This window comes from Nelumbo lutea, chromosome 3 (assembly GCF_056320005.1).
Source record: "Nelumbo lutea isolate HS-2025 chromosome 3, American lotus-T2T, whole genome shotgun sequence".
In the NCBI taxonomy this organism is placed as follows: Eukaryota; Viridiplantae; Streptophyta; class Magnoliopsida; order Proteales; family Nelumbonaceae; genus Nelumbo; species Nelumbo lutea.
In genome coordinates, this window is record NC_142686.1 from 4638775 (window position 1) to 4659572 (window position 20798).

The 20798-nt window shown below is 37.0% G+C and overlaps 1 protein-coding gene across 1 annotated transcript; it reads right to left on the reverse strand.

The window, feature by feature from the left end:
- Positions 1 to 243: 243 nt before the first annotated feature.
- Positions 244 to 18446, reverse strand: LOC148862492 (ruvB-like protein 1). Its single transcript, XM_088980685.1, has 12 exons — positions 18138 to 18446; positions 17678 to 17866; positions 17410 to 17541; positions 17094 to 17243; positions 13910 to 14065; positions 6945 to 7079; positions 6764 to 6829; positions 6066 to 6172; positions 1391 to 1490; positions 1165 to 1256; positions 835 to 904; positions 244 to 739 (listed from the first exon to the last, which is right to left on the reverse strand). Exons 1-12 carry the CDS (start codon positions 18219 to 18221, stop codon positions 650 to 652), a joined length of 1371 nt encoding a protein of 456 aa, XP_088836811.1. The 5' UTR covers positions 18222 to 18446; the 3' UTR covers positions 244 to 649.
- Between the last annotated feature and the right edge of the window lie 2352 nt (positions 18447 to 20798).

Below are 20798 nucleotides of genomic sequence, written 5' to 3' on the forward strand. Positions count from 1 at the left end.
ACCAATTGGTGTACAACTCCAATGGTGTAAAAGTTATATGTACACCTATTTCAAACTCAGACTTAAGGTTCAGTTTGGAAAGAGTACAAATACAAATATGTACAGTACAAATATATATCAAATAATACAAGTTACAAGGTTTTGTACTCTACATATTTGTATTTATACCCCTTCCAAACTGAAGCTAAGGACAAAATCTTTCTTATTATCTATCAAACCAAATCACGACACCATGGGTCCGGATTTCTCAACTCGGTACTAAAATCATTGGTTATCAACTAATCATATTACATCAAATACAATGTCTGAAAAATGCCTTTAAAGTAACAATTCCTCAATGTGTCCTTGGAAAAATCCCTCGGGATAAGTATCCATATTACTCATGGTGAAAGAAGACACAACGCAAATACAGTATGCGGTATGCCAAAGCCATGGAACAGTTAACGGTGAAAGTGAAACAGCAGCAAACCACCGCAAACTGTGCATATCCTGGCATTGATAAAGCGTCAGAAAATAAGGGCTAAAATGTTGAATGAGCAGCTACATTCCGCAACCAAATTTGCATGAATGTTAACTGTGACTAAGTCAGTTTCCGCACTTGTTTGCTTCATCATTTGAGAGTAGTCAACCATTTAAGCAAAAGCTACAATCAGGATATGTATCTTTCCTGCTGTTCTTGAAGGAGCCTTGCAGAAGATTTTGCGTCCAGATATAGAGCACTCACTTCATCGAGATCCGCCTGAGTTATGAGAACCAAAGATAAGGTCAGCACATAGAGAATATCACCAATGTTTGTAAGGACTTTGTCTTTTGGTTTACTGAATAGGTAGGTACCTTGCAAATTTTATCTCGACCATTCATTCTAGCCACAACACTGGCAGGAGATAAGAGTTGAACTGCATGCCTGAACAGATCAGATTGAAGGTGTAAAAACTAAGCAGTACTTGAAGAAAACACTACATTTGTAGGAACGAGCAAGGCTTTAAATTTCAGAAGTTTTGGTAATTTCAAACTCCCTGGCTCTTGATAAAAATTTTCAAATTTCAAGCATTTTTTGGATAAATTGTAATTATTTATAGTATTTTACTATTTTTATATTTTGTTATAGAAAGAGAAACCCATGTGCAGAAAACCATAACAATAATTCTCAAATTAAAAGAGGACCTTAGAGATGCCTGTTGCCCAATCTCTCCTAGGTAGGCCAGACTTTCATCATCAATTTCCAGTTCCTCCACCTGTGCCCGGGTCGCTAAAATCTGGCCAACAGACAAATTGATAAACAGGCCAAAATGAGAATTTCATAACACCCAAAAAAGAAAGAAAGAAAGAAATAATGGACCATGAAAGTGCAAAATCTTTCACCGAGAGGTGTATATAATAGAACAAGAACCTGTATCATGTCAGCAGGTCCATAAGTTTCTGTCCGTATAATCACCAGACGATCTAACAAGTCAACAGGTATGCCATGAGGACTGCTGATATCTGTCCCTCTGCAATCACACATGAAAAGACTGATCAACACATTTAGTTGCATTTTACAGACGATTTTTTTTTGTGCATGCATGTATAATCAATATTGATGGCACAATGTGACTTCATTTGTTGTTGGAAATTTGGAATGGAAATGATATAGGAGATTAGAATGCATTACCGAGTACGTCTACAATCTTCTGGATAAAAGAATTCATCACTAAAATATCCCTAGAGAAAGGTAGAGCTAAGGGTAAAGAGTTCATTTTTTGGGAAATGATAACTATTAGCCCCATACAAGGCTAGTAAACAAGTGACTATCCAATAATGACAGTTTTTTAGGGCGCCAAAGTGAGGCTAGGCAACAGGGGGCACCTTGTCACCTAACAAATGTTTTTTTTTCTAAATAAGAACCCTAAATCCTAGGGTAATTCCCTAGGACCCATAGCAACCAGCAAACATCGTTCACTTGTAATTGTGAATATTTCTCATTGATAAGTACAAACTTCACATCAAAATATAGAAAATCAACATATTCATGAGAAGAAAGGGAAGAAAAGAAATTTCAGAAAATATAGGGAATGCGCCCCTATTTTTGTCCTAGGAAAAAAAAAAAAAAGTAAAGGTGGAAGAGAAAGAATGTGTTGATTGGATAATATTTTCAGTCCTTCCTTGCCTACCAGTTCAGGTTTTGAAGTCTTCAAGGGTTCAACACAGCATGCACCAACATGTGTGTTGATCGAAACCTAGCAAATAATAAAGAAAAAGAAACTAGCATATAAACCCACAAAATGAATAGTTTAGTGTAATAGTCTATTTATTATAATCTCAGAAAAAAAATAAGAATAGTATACAGAACCTTCTATTCAAAAAAAACCTAGGCACTTAAGCGACACAAAACACTCCGTAGGCACCTTGTCACCTAGCATCCACCTTTTTGCACATGGCACAGCTAGAGATCACATCCCTAAAAGGTTCCAAATAAACGCTAAAAGAAAACAAAACCTGACCTTGTTGAAGATGAAGTTAATGATATAAACAAAAAAAGGAAGAAAATGCCCTGAAGGAAGAAATGGAAGAGGATGAAGACAGAGAAATCATGAGCAGGGGATGGAGATGATCCGTGGTCCGAAACTATGGAGGATGGGCTGATGGGGAAATTCAATTCGACGAAATGTTTAAGATTGGATAAAAGATTCAATTGGAAAAAGCTGTTGATATGGAAGCCAAAATTGATATTTGGTAAGCCATGAGGTCTGCTGACTCTGTTTTCCTTTGAGGCAAAGAATTTGGTCAAGAAATATTTAATGAGCTAGAAAAAAATGAAAACCTATACGTGCCAAGTGAGAAAGACAATGGTGAGGCCATCAGAGGGGCTCAGAGGGAAGAGCAATGGATGTTAGGAGGAGAACCAAGGGGGTGTTCTGTAGTGTGGATGAGAAATTGGTGGGTGTGGACTGGTCCACACCACACCCTGTGGTGGGGACCAATCCACGCTACACCACAGTCCACAGCTATTCTGAACTGTGGACAAATTGTGTGGACTGAACCAGTCCACACCCACAGTGGCGTTCTGTAGGCGTGGTGTGGACGTCCACACCACACTTTTTTATTCGAACTGACTATTGTTGTGACAAACAAATTAAAAAATAAAGACGGTGAAAAACCATTGAATGGGTCAACGATTTGACCGCTCAAGTCAACAGGTTGACTTTTTCAATGGTTTTTGGCCAAAACACGGATTTGGGGTGTAGGTATGTGGCGCTCACTCAGACCCTCAGAACACCAAACATCAAGATTAACACCACAAAAGTGCACGTGAGCAGCTCACACGCTGCAATGAACCCACAACACACTAGCATCCTTGTAATGAACTCGCAATACACATCACAATAATTGTGATAAACCCGCTTGAATGTGCGATGAAGCTACACCCGCTAAGGTGTGCAATGAACCCGCAACCCGCAAACTCGATCGCAATGACGGGTCAAAAGGGACGCTAGCCGAGCCCATGATGAGGCCCTCATATACTCGGAGGCACGTGGAACCCACAACAACAAAGGATATAGCGAGCCGCCACGTGTTGGCAGGGCACCACCCACCGAACGATGACGTCACAGATGGCACATAGGATTAGTTGTAGTGTGCAAAAGAGAGTAGCACACGTGGCGAAACCCCAGTAGTGCACCCAATAATTAACAGCGAATCAAATATCCCCTTTCCCGATACGGAGAAAGTATCCTCATCTCCTACCTTTTAGGGTCTTGGGATCCTCCTCATATTGGAATTCATCCGATCCTCCCATTGTGCATCCCTAATCGAGAGAACCTCATTTTTCCCTTCTCACGGGCCTTCCTCTGTCTTTCAAAGAGACCGCTCCCCAACCAAGCCTTGATCTACATAGTTAATCATAAAGATCTAATTTTTGCATTTTATATGATAAGTATATTGAAAAATGCATCAATGAATTAATATTAACCAATAAACATTAATTTTTTTATAAAAGCAATGGTAAAATACTTAAAATTTTTAAAAATATAATTTTATTGATAAAATATTAAAATTAAAAAAAATAAAAAAATAAGTAAAATAATTAATATTTTATTGACAAAAATATTAAAATGTGAAACAAACAATAGGGTAGCCTTTTAGGGAAAGTGTGAAGTAGGGGATCAAAAATCAAGTGTGGGTGGTCCGTAACCATGAGATTTTACCGTGGATGAGAAATTGGGGTGTGGACGGGATTTGTCCACGCTATATTGGGGTGTGGACAGGACCGGTCCCACCCACACCCAGCCGAACGCGACCAAACCCCGTAAATGGTCCCGTCCACGAGATTTACGCGGTTTCGAACACCGCCCACGTCTAGAGAAAGGGGAAAAGATCAAATTAGTTGAGTAGGGAGGGTATAGTCTTTGGCCTATTGAGTCTGATTGGAAATTATTTATTGCTTTTTGGCCTTAGGGTGGGGTAAAAGAAGGAAAGAATCAAGTATTTGGAGCACTATCTCCTATGTCATTTCATGCAACAGTTGAACAGAATTGGGATGCAAACGGATCTGATCGGATTTGAATAAGGATATATCTGAATCCAATCCGACATTGATCATGTTGGATCCAATCCGACCGGATCTGATAGGCCTCGATTTGAATTCGAATCCTATCAATAAGTTGGATCTTCAGATCTGATCCGGTCCAACTTGTTTTCTTTAAAAAATAATAAATTATTAAAAGAAAAATAAAATATAGCAAATTAAATAAAGAAAAACAGAAAATAAAAGTATTTTTTAATTATTTTCATCATATATATACATGCTTTTTATAAAAAATAAATAATATAACAAATTTATAAAAATACAACATAAATAATATATTTATAAATAAATAAATAACACATATATATATGTATTTGATATATTTATATTTATAAATATATAACATATATCGGATCGGATAGCGGTGATCCAAATTCGACCAAATAGGATCGAATCGAATCATGATTCGATCCATTTGCACCCCTAACAAAGAGGATAAGAAGAATATGAAGGAAAGTCGGGTTCTCTATAGTCTCCAATAATCATTTCATTGGTTAGAGGATGTATTAGCATAATAATCATTTCTATAGTCTCCAATTTTAGATACCTTTTTTTTCATTTTGTATTGAGTGTTCTCTCAACATTTGTCTTCTCTTGTAAAATTATCAACAAAAAATCTATTAACTTGCCATTTGGATGTACAGGAAGTATCTTTTTGGTAGAAGTTCGTTATGGTTGAGATCATGGTTCAAAGTATCGATACACTAGAGTGTTTTTTTACAAGTAGATACACTACAGTGTTTCCATCACTCATTCTTTTTTTAACCCTTTTTTTTTTATTTCACATGGGGGGTTGGTCTTAGGCCTAACTACCCCATGAAAATCATCAAAATCCAAAATACCTTGTATTTATACAATACAATACACCCGATACACTCCAACCCTGATACATGACAAAATTTTGAACCTCGGTTGGGGTGTTGTCATTACTCTTTTTTGTTGTGACTTATTATCAATTTATATTTTCTTTATTTTATTAAAAATACCCTTTTTGTTTTGTTCATAAAAAATATCATTTTTTGTCTTACTTAGTAGTTCACAAATTTTGATTATAATTTGATAGAACTTTTACAGTGGGTGATGAAATAAAATCACTTTGAGATGATTGATCATGTGCAATTAAGGTCACATGAGTAACCAAGGAACCATTTAAGGCAAGCTGAAGGCTCCAAGGCACACACACACACACACACACACACACACATATATATATATATATATATATATATATATATATATATATATATATATATATATATATATATATATATATATATATATATATAACGATCAAGTAGAATTTATACAATACTTAAATAGATGGGATAAGGCTTTGGTGATAATTATGAGAACAATAAAAGAAAAGGATATACCTTAGATTTGTGATTTTCATGTCCATCATAAAAGAAAAGATAATACTGAACAGTTGGGTGTAAATTCTAGTAAACTCTTAGTTAACTCTAAAATTTTTAGTATTGCCACAAGGAACTATTAATCATACCTTACATTGCATATACCTCTGTTTGTTGCAAAAATTACTATTGGTGACAAGGAGCTCTCTAAAGCACGATTCAAGTAGGAAAAGCATTCCATATCCAGCATATGAACCTGCAAATTGCAATTGGAGAATTCAGAGAAAATATCAAGGCTAACTTCATTAGGCTGCCCTGGATTGGTGAAAGTTTACTTTTTTTTTTTTTGGGGGGGGGGGGAGTGAAGGGGATGACATTTGTTCCGTGTATGATCAATTTACACTTTTTTTTTTGTTAGATGCAAGGTTCAAAGTATTGACGCGTATCGTGCTGGTGGCTTCCTGATATGCCCCTACAGGGGTTCTATTGGGTCAAACCATGGTTCAGAGGGTAGCTGGGAATTAAACCAAGCCCTCTGAACCAGTTTTGAAAAAATAAATAAATAAAGCATTAAAAAAACACCGATATGGGCCGATACGCCCTACCGGCGTATTGGCCTGTGTCGATACTTTGAACCTTGGTTAGATGAAATAATAAGTTGGAAATAGGTAAAGTAAGGGACAAATTCCTTCCATTTTAGCATATTTAAATAGGAAGGAGTAGTCATTTTGAAACTCCCATCTAAGGTGAGATCCAGTAAGTGATGGAATTCATTTCCATTTCTGAAGCTTGATCCAAAAACAGCCTCAGAACCAGAGAGCACACAATGCTTGAAAGAAAAAAGAACCTCATCAATAAATAGGACTCCTGGGACAAGCTCTGCCACCCCTTCATCAATATAGCGGTTAACAACCTGCCATCAACAAAGCCAGTCAGCTAAAAAAAAGAGCCATATTAACAGGGGAAATCCAAAGATATCATGTTCAGATGGATGAGTTGTAATATGCTGAATGACCATAGAGCAGAACCTTGTTAATCTCCTGTCGCAACTTATCAGTGATTTCAGTTTTCTTAGGTTTCATCATCTGGCCCATTAGGGATAATATATCTTGTCCTCCTTGTGGTCGAGCATTTGCCGCATCCAGGTCATGTAGTGTTACATCCTGATAAGGAGTAAACCAAGAACTAATATGTCAATATGAACGATTTTTTCTCAGTAACAAATCAAAATAGTTTCATTAATAACAAAGTAAAGCAAGAAATAAAATAATAAGGGAGATGGGCCAGATTGTTCCTTGGAGTAGTTTAATTCAGCTTACTGACAAAATTCCTATACAAAGTTTCATAACTTGGAGAGCTTTGACTGAGAGACTCCCTACTCAAAATATTTCAATGAAATTGAATATTATTTCTTCTTCCTCTTGTTTCTTTTTGCCAAGACCACAATATATATTTCTTTGCAAGGCACCATCCATCATTCCCCACCTATAGACATCACCTAAATTGTGTGCCAAGTCTCCTTTCATGGTTAAATGGCTAAAAATGATTTCTTTTAGTATAGACACAAGTAGTGCATTTTTATAGAAACAAACACTTCAAGTATTTAATTTAATTGTTTCTTTTTTTTATGAAAAACAATTTTTGTGAACATTGAGGATCTAAGGAAAATGTTAGATTTGGAAGCTTGCTCTTACATGCATAGAAAAACCACATCCACATTTTGCCTCATTAAAGATCATGTGGTGATGCTCAAAAGTGACTATTTTGAACGACTTGGGAGGAATAGACAAATCATCTTCTTGAGTAGAAGCAAGCAGATCCATTGATCTTGTCATTATAAGAATAGCTCATTGGATTTGCATGAGAGAGGAACTTAGACACTTATTAGTGGATGATGTGGGTAGAAAATGGTTTAAGCCAAGAAGGTCAGATGAGGGGTTAGGCACCTGCACCACAAAGGAAACATTTTGTTGATTCATTACAGCCCCATTTTGTTGATTCTTTCTTCAGATGGCCTAAGAAGCGAGGGAAGACTATGTGGAGGAGTATAACGGCAGCAGTGTGCTGGTCATTGTGGGAAGAAAGAAACTCATGCATTTTTTCAGACAAGGAAAGAACCCTGGAAGAACTGTTAGACCTAATCCTTTTAAGGGCTGCCCAGTGGCTGAAATCTTCAGAGTTGTTCTCAGACTTTCCTGTGGATGACTTTCTAAGAAACTGGAAAGAGACTGCTTCCACTGCTAGATGCAAGAGGACTCTTTGTCCTTCTTGGTCCCCTCCCCCCTTGAGTTTCATTAAGTTGAACTTTGACGGCAGCAGTGTAAGGAATCCAGGACCCTCTGGGATTGGAGGAGTTTTCAGGAATGAGGAAGGGGTTGGTATTGCTCTATTTTCTGGCCCTATTGGAGAAGGTGACTCTCTTAGGGCTGAGATCTTTGCAGCGCTTGAAGGAATTCAAAGAGCAAAGGAGTTAAATGTCAGCCGATTGATCCTGGAAGGTGATTCAAAGGTGGTGGTTAACTGGTTGAAGAAAGAAGACAGTGGTTTGTGGAACTTTAACAATGAAAAGAAGCAGTTCTTATGGATGTGTAGGGGCATTGAGATCCAATACAGCTGGGTGAAGAGGAGTGCCAACTCATTTGCAGATGGGTTGGCCAAGCAAGAGGTGAATAGGGAGTCTGTTTTTTGGGCTAGTTTTTAATTTTTTTCTCTATGTATTCTCTTTGTATTCTGTATTTGGGGAGCTAAGATATTTTATCTCCCCTCTTGTATACATTCTCCCTCTTTTCTCTTAATTTAATGAAGCTGGTGTTACTGATCAGAAAAAAAGAAAAGCTATCATTGCTTCTTTAAGGATTAAGGTTAATGAATTGTCTAGTTGTAGTTGGGAGAGGGGGAGGAGAACTCGCAAGTTGTGATAAGATGGATGATAATTGGGCTGAGAGTCCAATGGCTACTCTAGTAGTACATCTGGGAAGCTAGATCTCTTGTTGCCACTTTGAACACTTAGTTCCATTGGAGACAAAGATCGGCTAACTCACTTGTTCACTATGATGCCCAGATATAGGTGTCGATGGGATATGGGAAACAAACATATAACTCCATTTCCTAATATCCTGGACAGAGATATGGGTATGGGTCATAGTTGTCAAGGCGACGCCTAGGCAACAAGGCGCCCTTGGAGGCTCGCCACGCCCAATCGCCAAGCAGTTTTGTATACTGTCTTATAAAATACTTCTATATTATTATTTTTTTGAGATTATAATTATAAAATAGACATTATTAAACAAAAATATCCATTTTGTGTGTTTATAAACTAATTTCTTTTTATTATTTTCTTATTTGTTAGGGTTTAATCAACACAAGCATTGCTAACTGCTGTATTAAAACCCTCAAAGACTTCAAAATCTGAACCAATAAGTAAGGGAAGAACTTAAATTTTGTCTAATCAACACATTTCTTCTTCCACCTTTTCTTCTTTTCCTATAACAAAAATAGGGGTTCAGCCCCTATATTTTTTGAATTTTCTTTTCTTTCTTCTTTTTCTTTCATAAATATGTTGATTTTCCAGACTTAAACATGAAGTTTATAATTTTCTTATGAAAATTATGGATAGTTATCAAGGAAATATGGTTATGGAACCTAGGGAACTACCCTAGGATATGTGGCTTTTACTTAAAAAAAATCCATCGCCTAGGTGCCCCCCCCATCGCCTAGCCTCGCCTTGGTCCCTTGAAAACTATGGTATGGGTATCATATTTAATATGCTTATATAAATCTTTTATATTAATTATACAAGATAAGTTATCATTTTTCAGTACTTTTAAATATTACTTTTACCATGCCAAATTTAATTGAAGTTCTAACACTAACAGATTCTTTATAGTATATTTATTAAACATGCCAAAAGTTTCTAACACTATAAAGTATACTCTAGAAGTATCCATGCAATATCCAGTTACCGTGTTGTGTCAGACAAGGATATGTTCAACATGTGGATCGTGTGGTTCAGGCATCCAAGCATCAAAGTTTGCTAACTCTTTGATCCGAGGGGGAATAATGCAGGAGCCAACAATTTGAAATTTTCTGAATTTGTATGTTTTTGTATTTTTAGACAATAGGGATATTTTAGTCATTTTAAATGTTGTCTCTGGGTCCAGCCTAAGAGTTTGAATTATCTAATCATAGTTTAATTTTGTCTACAGTTTCAGTCATTGGTTAATTAGTTTGAGAACTACTATTTTTTCTTATGATAATCTCAATTCTATAGGTTTTGAGTTTCTAATTCTAACAAGATTAGCATCTCAATGGTGTCAATATATATGTAGAAAATTGGAAAAAGGAAAGGCATAACTAAAAAACTTTGCAGATTATTTTCAACTTGTGTGACTTTTGGTGTGTGATTCCAAATAGGGGTGGCAAATGGGTGGGTTGGGATGGGTAAGGGTTGAATACCAACCCACCCATATTGACCCACCAACCCACCATGACCCATCATCAATCCTTGTTAAAGGGCCATAACCCACCCTAACCATAACCCACCCTGACCCACCCATATTGACCCTTAACCACCCTCACCCATACTAACCACCTACCCTCACCTATAAATACAAAAATGAGTCGGGACGGCCCGTATACCCAAAATAATAACTTTTGAAAGAATGATCTCTTTCAAGATTGTCACGTGACAAAAACAAGTCAGGTCAACCCGTATACCCAAAAATGCAAAAAATTGTAGACAAATGCAGAAAATAGTATAAAATTGCAAAAAATGCAAAAAAAAAAAACTAAAATTTTCAGAAATTTCAGAAAAAATTCAAAAACAAATACCAGAAAATTATGAAAAATACTAAAAATTGCAGAAAATTCATAACTTTTGTAGAAAAAATCAGAAAATATGCAAAAAAAAACACAAAATTACAGAAAATGCATGAAAAACACCAGAAAATGCAACAATTATGCATTGAAGGACCAAAAATTGTAGAAAATGCAGAAAAATACCAGAAAATTTCAGAAAATGTAGAAAAATACCAGAAAATTGCAAAAAATGCAGGAAATGCAAAAAAAATGCATAACTTTTATAAAAGTGCTTTCACAAAAGTACTTTTATTAAAATAATAATTTTCTGCTGGGAGGTGTTCTATAGGAAAATCAACACTTCAGACCTACTGCAAAAGAGAAGGCCTTCCATGTGCTTGTCTCCTAACTGGTGTGTACCTTGTAGGGCTAATGGTGAGGATTGCTCTCACTTTTAACCTGTTCCTTTTCTGTTGCTATTTGGAGCTGGATCTTTTCCTTGCTTGGGTGCAGGTGGAATTTGGCTACAAATGTAGATCAGCTCTTTGACCCCTCCTTTGTGCGGCCCACAAAGATTGGTAAAACAATGTGGAGATGCATTAGAACTGCTGCTCTGGACAATTTGGGAAGAAAGAAATGCGAGAATTTTCCAAGAGAATGAGAGAAACATTCAGAACATAAAGGACTGCACTTTGAACAGGACAATCCATTGGCTCAGATCTTTGGAATCCTTTAAATATACTCCTTTGATGACATATGGAGGAATTGGATAGTTGTGGCTAGTAGTAGTACAAGGAATAGCAAGGTACCAGCAGTGTGGGTGCCTCCTCCTGAAGGCTGGACAAAGCTGAATTTTGATGGTAGCAGCCAAGGAAATCCAGGCCCTTCAGGAATAGGAGGGGTGCTGAGAGATAAAGACAGTAATATCTTAGCTTTATTCTCTGGCTCTGTGGGTATAGGAGACTCTATTAGAGCTGAGCTTCTAGCTGTGGTACAAGGTATTCAGATTGCATATCAGTTTGGAGTTCAGAATTTGCTTATTGAAGGAGATTCCAAACTTGTTGTGGGTTGGTTAAAAAATCCAGATTCAATTATTCGGTGCTACAGGGACATTACGAGAAAAGTTAAGTGGTATTCAAGGAACATGATTGTTAATTCTCAGTGGGTGGGTAGAACAGCTAATGCCATAGCGGATGGGTTAGCTAAGCAGGGGTATCAAGGGAATTTCTATTCTGGGCAGCTCTGTAATCTTTTTTTCTGAGCCTAATGTAATACTCTGTTGCTGTTGAGGAGAGGAAACTAGCTCGTGCCGCTCCTCGGGCAGTCTATTTTGTAACATCACTTTATTATCTCTGAATAAATTACCATTCATTTATAAAAAAAAAAAAAGTGCTTTCGTGTAAAAGTACTTCTATAAAAGTGTTTTTGTAAAAGTACTTTCATAAAAGTGCTTCCATGTAAAAGTCCTTTTGTAAAACTGCTTTCATAAAAGTGCTTTTATGCTTTCATAAAAGTGTTTTCGTAAAAGTACTTTCATAAAGTGTTTTCGTGTAAAAGTGCTTTGTAAAAGTACTTCGTAAAAGTGCTTTTGTGTAAAAGTATTTTTGTAAAAGTGCTTTCATAAAAGTCATTTTCATAAAATTACTTTATAAAATTGTTTTTGTAGAAGTGCTTTTGTGTAAAATTGCATGTGAACACGAAAGTTAATAAAATCTATTTTATTTCACTTTTAATCTCAAAATGAATTGTGGCATGGTGGTTTGGAATTGTAATGAGATATAGTTGCGTTAGGAGGTCTGAGTTCGAGTCACTTCAACTGCAGTTTTATTTTATTTTATTTTTTTAGATATGGCGAGTATAGATAGAACCGACTGTGACCCAACCCATCCTGACCCTAATGGGTACCCTTGACCCTTTTCCACTGACCCTAATGGGTTACTTGACCCATATTGACCCGCCAATAGATTGGGTGCGTATGGGTGGGCTCCAAGGTGGGTGGATTGGGTGGGTCAAATGGGTTGGGGTCAAGATTGTCAGCCCTAATTTCATTTGCTTTTTTTTTCAGGTTCAGTCATCAAAGGCCTGAAGAAAAGCAATCAAATGTCACCATTCAACATCAACTAAAGGAATAAATTGATTTTAGGTATGTTTTAACTCAGTTCCCTTTGACTATCAAATTTAACACATTTTCTCTAGAGAGAAAATTTTCTCTCTCTAAATGATCCCTATAGAATGTTGGTGAAAACCAAGTTCTCTTCACCCACCATCCATATCAGATTTTTTTCATCCCATTGAAATAGCTTAAAAGTTCCTACTAGAAACTATAGTTTTTAAAATTACTAATTCCATGAATTCTCAACATTTTGTGCCAAACCATGAACCATCTCAAAAGTCCTCCAAATTCTGTCTCATTGTCTGTTTTGTTTGTATATCCTCTCATGTACATCCCCCCTCCCCCTTTTTGCCCTCTTTTGAGTATAATAGTTGCCTTTTCTCCAAAAAAACAAAGCCCTCTAAATTCAATACCCTTAGTTCAACATACTAAACACTTCTTTGAAACAATTTGAAGAAATTCCATTCCAATCTCAAAACGTGATGAATTTTTGTTTCTCTCTCTTTAGAAATCCCTGCGTGTTGCAAGAGATTCAACACTAAATTATATTCCTAATCATTTCACACATTAATAGCCCCAAGCAAACACTTATCCACCTTCCTTCGACCTGCCCCTAGCTTTAAAAAATCAAACCTTGGACTTAAACCCTAGAAACCATTGTTTGTATTTCAGTTTTCCCTCAAATTTGTTACCAGTCCGGCCTTGGGTGACATACTGACGTCTGTTCTACATTAGAGAGTCAATAGAAGTGAGTGTATTTTGATCTCAGTTGCTAGACTATGAGATAAAACAAGACAAACCACATACAATACCACCAAGATAAGGATTAGAATTAGCTTCAACAATTCTACCAAGGTTGAAACATCTGAAGTTTTGATTTTCATTAAACTTCCATCAAAACAATATAAGTTGTGTATGGGTTTCAAAATGACAAGAATATCAAATTTTGTTGGAATAATCAACACAAAGTCACAAGGCATTAAATCTTTAAACCTTGACTACTGCGAAAACTAACATTTTCAGCATTAAAACCTAGTATATGATAGAATATAGATAAAGATGCTAACAAGCACTTAAACAAACCTGAACTATCTCTTTCTTCTTGTGAACCTCTCCTTTAGGAAGTGGAACATACTCTTCAGCCTCAAGGTCAAACTCTGTAGCAAATGCATCACATCTACCCACTCTTTTAACTGCTCCACTATTTGCCTCAATATATATAACATCACCAACAGCAACCTGCAGTTGAATTAGGAATTTCATGAGAACCAGTAAAGGCAAAGGTAAAGAAAAGGTGTTAAATGCCCAAAAGATATTATACCAGTTTGATTTATTATGACAAGAGGGACAATGTACATATCCTGAATTTTGATATATACACTCACCATGTAATCCTTGTTTCCGTCCCCTTTCCATGCTTTAATACAACTTAATCCTTATGTGAAAAAGAAAAAAAAATAAAAATAAAAAACATGAGAATTCAGAGTGGGAATGCTCTAAGTGACTGGGAGGAAGATGACATGGCCAAGTTGCTGCAAATAATTTAGATCTGTTCACCAGATGCCAGGTCCTCCTTATTTGGAATATGGATGTAGGACATCTCTGAAATGTTCTAGGTAAAACCTTTATTCAATCAACTAAGATCATGAGATAATGGCTCCTTCCCCATAAACAGTTTGTAACCCTCTTTTAGATTTGTTCATCAATCCCAGGTTCTCCTAATTCTAGAATATATATATATATATATATATATATATATGTGTGTGTGTGTGTGTGTGGGGGGGGGGGGGGGGGGGGGGGGATATCTCTGACCTAGGTGAAGTCTTTATCCAATCAACTGAGATTTATGGGTAGGGGTGCAAATGGATTGGATCATGATCCAATCCGATCCAAGATCCAATCCTATTTGGTCGAATTCAGGTCACCCCTGGTCGGATCTTCGGATTGGATCTGATGTGTTATATATTTATATATAAATATAAATATATATAATGCATATATATATATGTTATTTATTCATAAATATATTATTTGTATTGCATTTTTATAAATTTGTTATATTATTTTTTATAAAAAACATGTATGTACATATATGATGAAAATAATTAAAAAATACTTGTATTTTTGTCTTTATTTAATTTGGTATATTTTATTTTTTTCGTTTAATAATTTATTAATTTTTAAAGAAAACAAGTCGGATCAAATCAGATCCGATAGGATTCGAATTCAGATTGAGTCCTATCAGATCCAATCGGATCTTCGGATTGAATCAGATCTGGCGTGAACAGTGTCAGATCGGATCCGAATATACCCTGATTCTAATCGGATCCAATCCGTTTGCATCCCTATTTATGGATAGTGGCTCCTTCTCCATAAACGGCAGTGTAACCCTCCTGACCCTACTAAGTTGTTGTTTATTGTAAGGACAGCAGCATTGCCACATTTGTCAAATACTACACAGAGAACAAACTGTTAAGATGAAGCAATGGAATTCTATCTACCGGTGTATTGTATCACTGCAATTCAGAAATGGTAGAATGCCTATCACTCCATTGCCCATCTATCTCTATGATTTGGGCACAGTTTCTTCAGTTCCTCCATTCCAGTTGGTGATTTTTGAGGTCCATCCTCAGTGTTCTATCAGACTGACAAATTAAAGGCTTATAAATATGATGAGGCAAATAAGTATCAAATAATCTTCTGACAACCATATGGACAATATGATCAAATGGAATGGGAGAACCTCAAACGCCTGAGAACACCTAAGGAAGAGTCTTCTGGGTTTGGGTAGAACCTGGGCCTGAGAAGGGCTGTCAGGGACACATACCTTGGGAGTACTTCGAACTTGTTAACAATTCTTGAAAATGTTTTCTTGGATCCCTCTAATGAAGATATCAGAATTTGGACCCCGTCCTCCTCTGGTACTTTCTCTTGTGCTTCCTTCTTTGAAACCTTATCTTAGCCTTCTACCTCTAGTGGTCTATCTTTCCCTGTTAAAGAGGTTTGGAGCAAGCCCAATCCTCCTTGGGTTGGTAGTTTTTGTTGGGAAACATTCCTGGAAAGAATTAATATAGGTGACCTGCTTCAAAGAAAGAGACCCAATTCTTGTCTATCCCCATATAGGTGTATTCTTTGCAAACTTGAAGGGGAAACTGGTTACCACCTATTGATTTCTTGCCTGTTTGCTATAACTATTTGGGAATGGATTTTCTCCCTTTTTGGGTGCAGCTGGACCCCTCCCTTGAATGTACAAACTGCAAAGCCACTTCTCTCCTTCTTACTTTAGTTGGCCTTTAAAAAGAGGGAGAATTATGTGGAGATGTATTAGGGCTGCAATCTGCTGGCCTATCTGGGAAGAAAGAAACTCACGTACCTCAGAAAAGGAAAGAACCATTGAGAATGTAATGGAGTTAATACACTTAAGGGTGGCTCACTGGCTGAAATCCCTGAACATATTCACAGTTTTCTCCTTGGATAACTTGTTGAGAAATTGGTTAGAGATAGCTAATTCTGCCCAGGTTAATAAGGTTTCTTCTCCCTCTTGGACCTCTCCCCCCTGGATTCATAAAGCTGAATTTTGATGGCAATAGTTTAAGGAACCTAGGGCTCTCTGGTAGAAGGGGAGTGTTCATGAATAAAGAAGGGCTTATTATAGCCATGTTCTCAGGCCCTATTGGAGAAGGAGGCTCTCTTAGGGCTGAGATCCTTGCGGCTCTGGAAGGTGCCCAAAGAGCAATGGAGTTGAACCTAAGAAAAGTGGTTGCTGAAGGCAACTCAGAGGTGGTGGTGAGATGACTAAAGGAAGATAACTCTAGTACCTGGAACTACAGCAATAAAAAGAAAAAATTTAAGTGGTTGACTAAACAAACTCTTGAATATATGTGCAGTAAGCACAACAATTTCACAGGTTTAGCTCCCATTTCCTTTTTATCTAGTTATACGCTTGTTGTGCAAAGATGAGTTAATTTATTTTCATATTTTTCTATGACGGGATGATTCTACCACTATGCATGGGCCATAGTTGGACACTTTTTGCTGTCTTATATAAATAATTCTTGTTTTATCCTTTCAAAAAAACATGAAACTTCAAAATATTCTTAAGTCATATGATCATTATTCCATGCATAACTAAAAAAATAACAATTAGCTTAAAGATCCAACCAGAGATCACAAGTTCAATAGCCTCATTTTTTGCATCAACAGTTCAACACCAAGAAGTCCTGATCAAGGTCCATCATATACTCAAAAAAAGAAAATATCTCCTAACCTTCTCCTTAATTAAAGCATCATAAATGGTCGGGTCCAACTTCAGCTGTTTGGTTCCTTTGACAGTTTTTAGCCCGATAATTACATGGCTAATGCTTTTTCCATAGCCACCTGTAATGCTCTCAGTTTCTTCAGGGGAGAGTTCAGTCACCTAAAACAAGTTCACCAAAAGACCAGAAATCAGAATGCAAATCCACGAGAAAAAGTATCGCATGGAAATCTAGAGATTGTACAAGTCAGAGAGTGAGGATATGAGAGCACCCCGGCAAAAGCTCTGATAAATAATAATCCAGAGAAACAAATAAAGAAAAGCTCACCTCTCCTTCAAAGACCTCCTTATTTTCCTTGATACGTAGACCAATAGCCCTTCGGAAGTTTTCCATTAAAACTTCGGTTTTCTTTACTTCTGCCGAGTATACTTCCGACCCAACCATTGGGCAGAAGGGTACCTACATTTACATAGAAATAGAATGTGACTTGAACACTGTGCATCAAAATATCCCAAAATTTGAGTTCAAACCCATTTCGGTGTCAAATAAACAAGTTGTACATGAAATTAGCATGGAAAATTCAAGCGCTGTGTACCTTGCTTCCAAGCTCCTGGGATATTCCAAGGGCCAATGCAGTCTTCCCTGTTCCAGGAGGTCCGGCCAGCAAAAGTGCCCGGCCTGCCATCTTCTTCTGCCTTATCATATCAACAACAAGACCTGCCGCTTCTCGAGCCCCAAGCTGACCCACGAATCCACCAGCCATGGGAATCGCTCTGCCACTCGACTGCAACAGGTTTTATGTAAATAACAGAAATTATAGCTATGATGTTGTCTACTCGAGAAAAGAAAATAAATGAAAGGAAAATAAATCAAATCTCGCGGATAAGTTTTACCAGGAATGGTGAGAAAACTATGCATTGATTAAACACTAAAACCCTAAACCCCTAAAACCTTAACAACAACAAGCTCACTTCCATCGAACCACAGATTTCAGGAGGAAATGCAAGAAAATTAAATAATTTCTGTCAGTTGAGAGAATGGGAAAGCATACGTACATCAAGGCCAAGGCCTTTGATGTGGGTGTGAGTAGCTATTCTCTGCTTCTTTGTCGTGGACTGAACCTCTTCGATCTTCATCATCTTTTACTTCCTCCCTCAAAACTCTGAATGCTCCAAAATTCCAAACGCTCGAGCTCTTCTCCCTTGCTTTGCTTATTTCCCTCGCGACCCTTCTTTAAAGGCCCGATAAATTCCAGATACCTCGCGCCCATAAGCAATGTTTGGAATGGCTTTCAGACGGCAGCTTTGGGGTTTGTGAGCTGGACCCCACCCGAGCAGCCAATAAGCAAAATGTTTGGCCAACAAGAGATAATGGCTACGCGGTTAATATAACTGTTCATCGGCCGGGCCGGGCTTTGAATATGTATGAACAGAATACATTTAGGCCCGAGCCCGAGCTCGAGCCCGGTTCGACTATCGGGCCTAATTCTTGAGCCCGAGTTTGACTCTCATATAAAGCCTAAAGCTCGGGCCCAAGCCCGAATCTGGCCAGAAATTTGAAAACAAATTTTTTTTATTCAATAAAAAAGTGTTTTATTTATAATAAACATCTCACTATTACTTGAAAAAAATGAAGAATAATAAAGATAAAATGTGATATATATATTATTAAATAAAATATATTTTTATGATTTAATATATTGTATTAAGTCAAGCTTAGGCTGAGATTTTTTGAGAAAGTCCGAGCTTGGCCCAAAAATAATTGGCCCTGGTGCTTTAGGCCAGAGCCCAAGCCCGACTTAATAACAGGCCGGGCTGGGCCAACCCGTTAAGCTACCCGACCCACGAACATGCCTATCAATGAAGCCTGGTCAGCCAATGCGTTTTAGTGCCCCTTTGGGATGGCTTTTCTGAATTATTCTTTTAGCTGCATGAGAAAAAAAAACAGATTTGCGTCTTAGCTCTCATGTGGCGCTCCTCACACCAACCCGAATATGATTTTGTCCTTATAGCTACGCTTGGAATCGTTGTAAATCAAGAATGGTGTATAACTTCACACTGGTTCGATTTATCCATGTTTGAAATGATAGTGTAATCATGATCATCATAAAACTCCACTTTTGTTCAGTTTTGTGTGCATTTGGATGGAGTGGTGTTATGACGATAATCGACATAAAACCTATAAAATATAAAGTTTTACATCAATTATCGACATAAATACTATATCGATTTTATTGATGCAAAACTTTACATTCTTCACCCATCACATTTTTCAAAAAGCAAGTCACTTTTACAGTTCAGTGAAAAACGTCATCGATGTACTTTTACACTGTCCTTATAGCCCTTGCAACCATTCAAAATGTTTTTTCCATAAATTACAAAGACCCCCCCCCAACTTTTACATAATGGCAAATACCTCATAATGTTATATTAGTACTTAAAAAGATACAAAATTCAAAGTATTGATACGATATGCATTTCGGTCGTATCATATTAGTACTTAGAAACGACCGAAACACCTTTTTGTTAGTTTTTTTTTTCAAAGTTTGTTTTTTTGGAAAGCTTATAACATGATTTTTATTATTAAAGAAATTGGGGATCCAAGACACCTGGAAACAAACGTTTCGGCCTATCATATCAAAACTTTAGACCATGGTAAGATGATGGAAGCCTTTAAAATACCAAAATACCTTGGGGGTGATCTCTAATAAGTTTATTATAAAGGGGAAACTCACCGTTGGAAAGATGAACAAATCTCCGATGAATTCATTAAAAATGGACATTCACTTGTTGGGCATGAATTTTGAAAACTCTAAACATTCACCATTGTATTTAGCCCGAGCTGGCCCAACCCATGAACAGGTATAATTTGCAGGAATAGGGGTCTGGAATTGGAATTGGAATGGGCTCTTCTGATTCCAATTGTTTGGGGACGAAATTGGAATCCTGTTCCCATTCATTATGGAATGGCATTCCCCCATTTGAGGGAATGGCCATTTCCTACCCTTCCCTTGGAAATGAAATCCCATTATTGCTAACTTTAATTCCCATTTATGTCTGAACCAGACTATGGAATAGACTATTCCGATTTTGATTATAATTCCAATTCCAACTACGAACCGAACCAAACGGACCAATTTTTGTTCTCACAAAACTGGTATGAGATAGGCCCCGCCTCGATGGAGTGTAAATGGGTTTTTTGACATCTTTTTGCCTTTGTGAGTTGGACCCAATTCGAACGTCCAATAAGCAAAATACTTGATGAATTTTTCAAAAGGCCCAGTAAACCAAGAGAATAAAATGGACATCTAGTGAATATTGTTTTAATGCATAATCATGATGGATTTGCTTTTGGATGTGCAAGATAAGACCCACCATGGAAGGATTAGATTTTATTAAGTTGCTTTCACAAAACCTCTTTAAATAAATAACTAAAAGCCAACTTCATCCAAAAGTCGTCTTTCATTGTTAATTGGAGAGTATATTTGGGCTTTCTAGTTTTTTTCCCTCATTGTCTAGGTGTGGCACTAAATAGATGGTCTAAGTTGCGGAGATAACGAGTATGATGCTGGGAAGAATAATGACACAAGAGAATGGATTGGTTTAGAAATATTGGAATTTCAAAGAATGAAAGACAAAACGATGTTAGGGTTTAAATGCTTAGAGAATGTTTAAGCGTTAGGAATTAATGGACAAACAGCAATAGGATGAATGGAA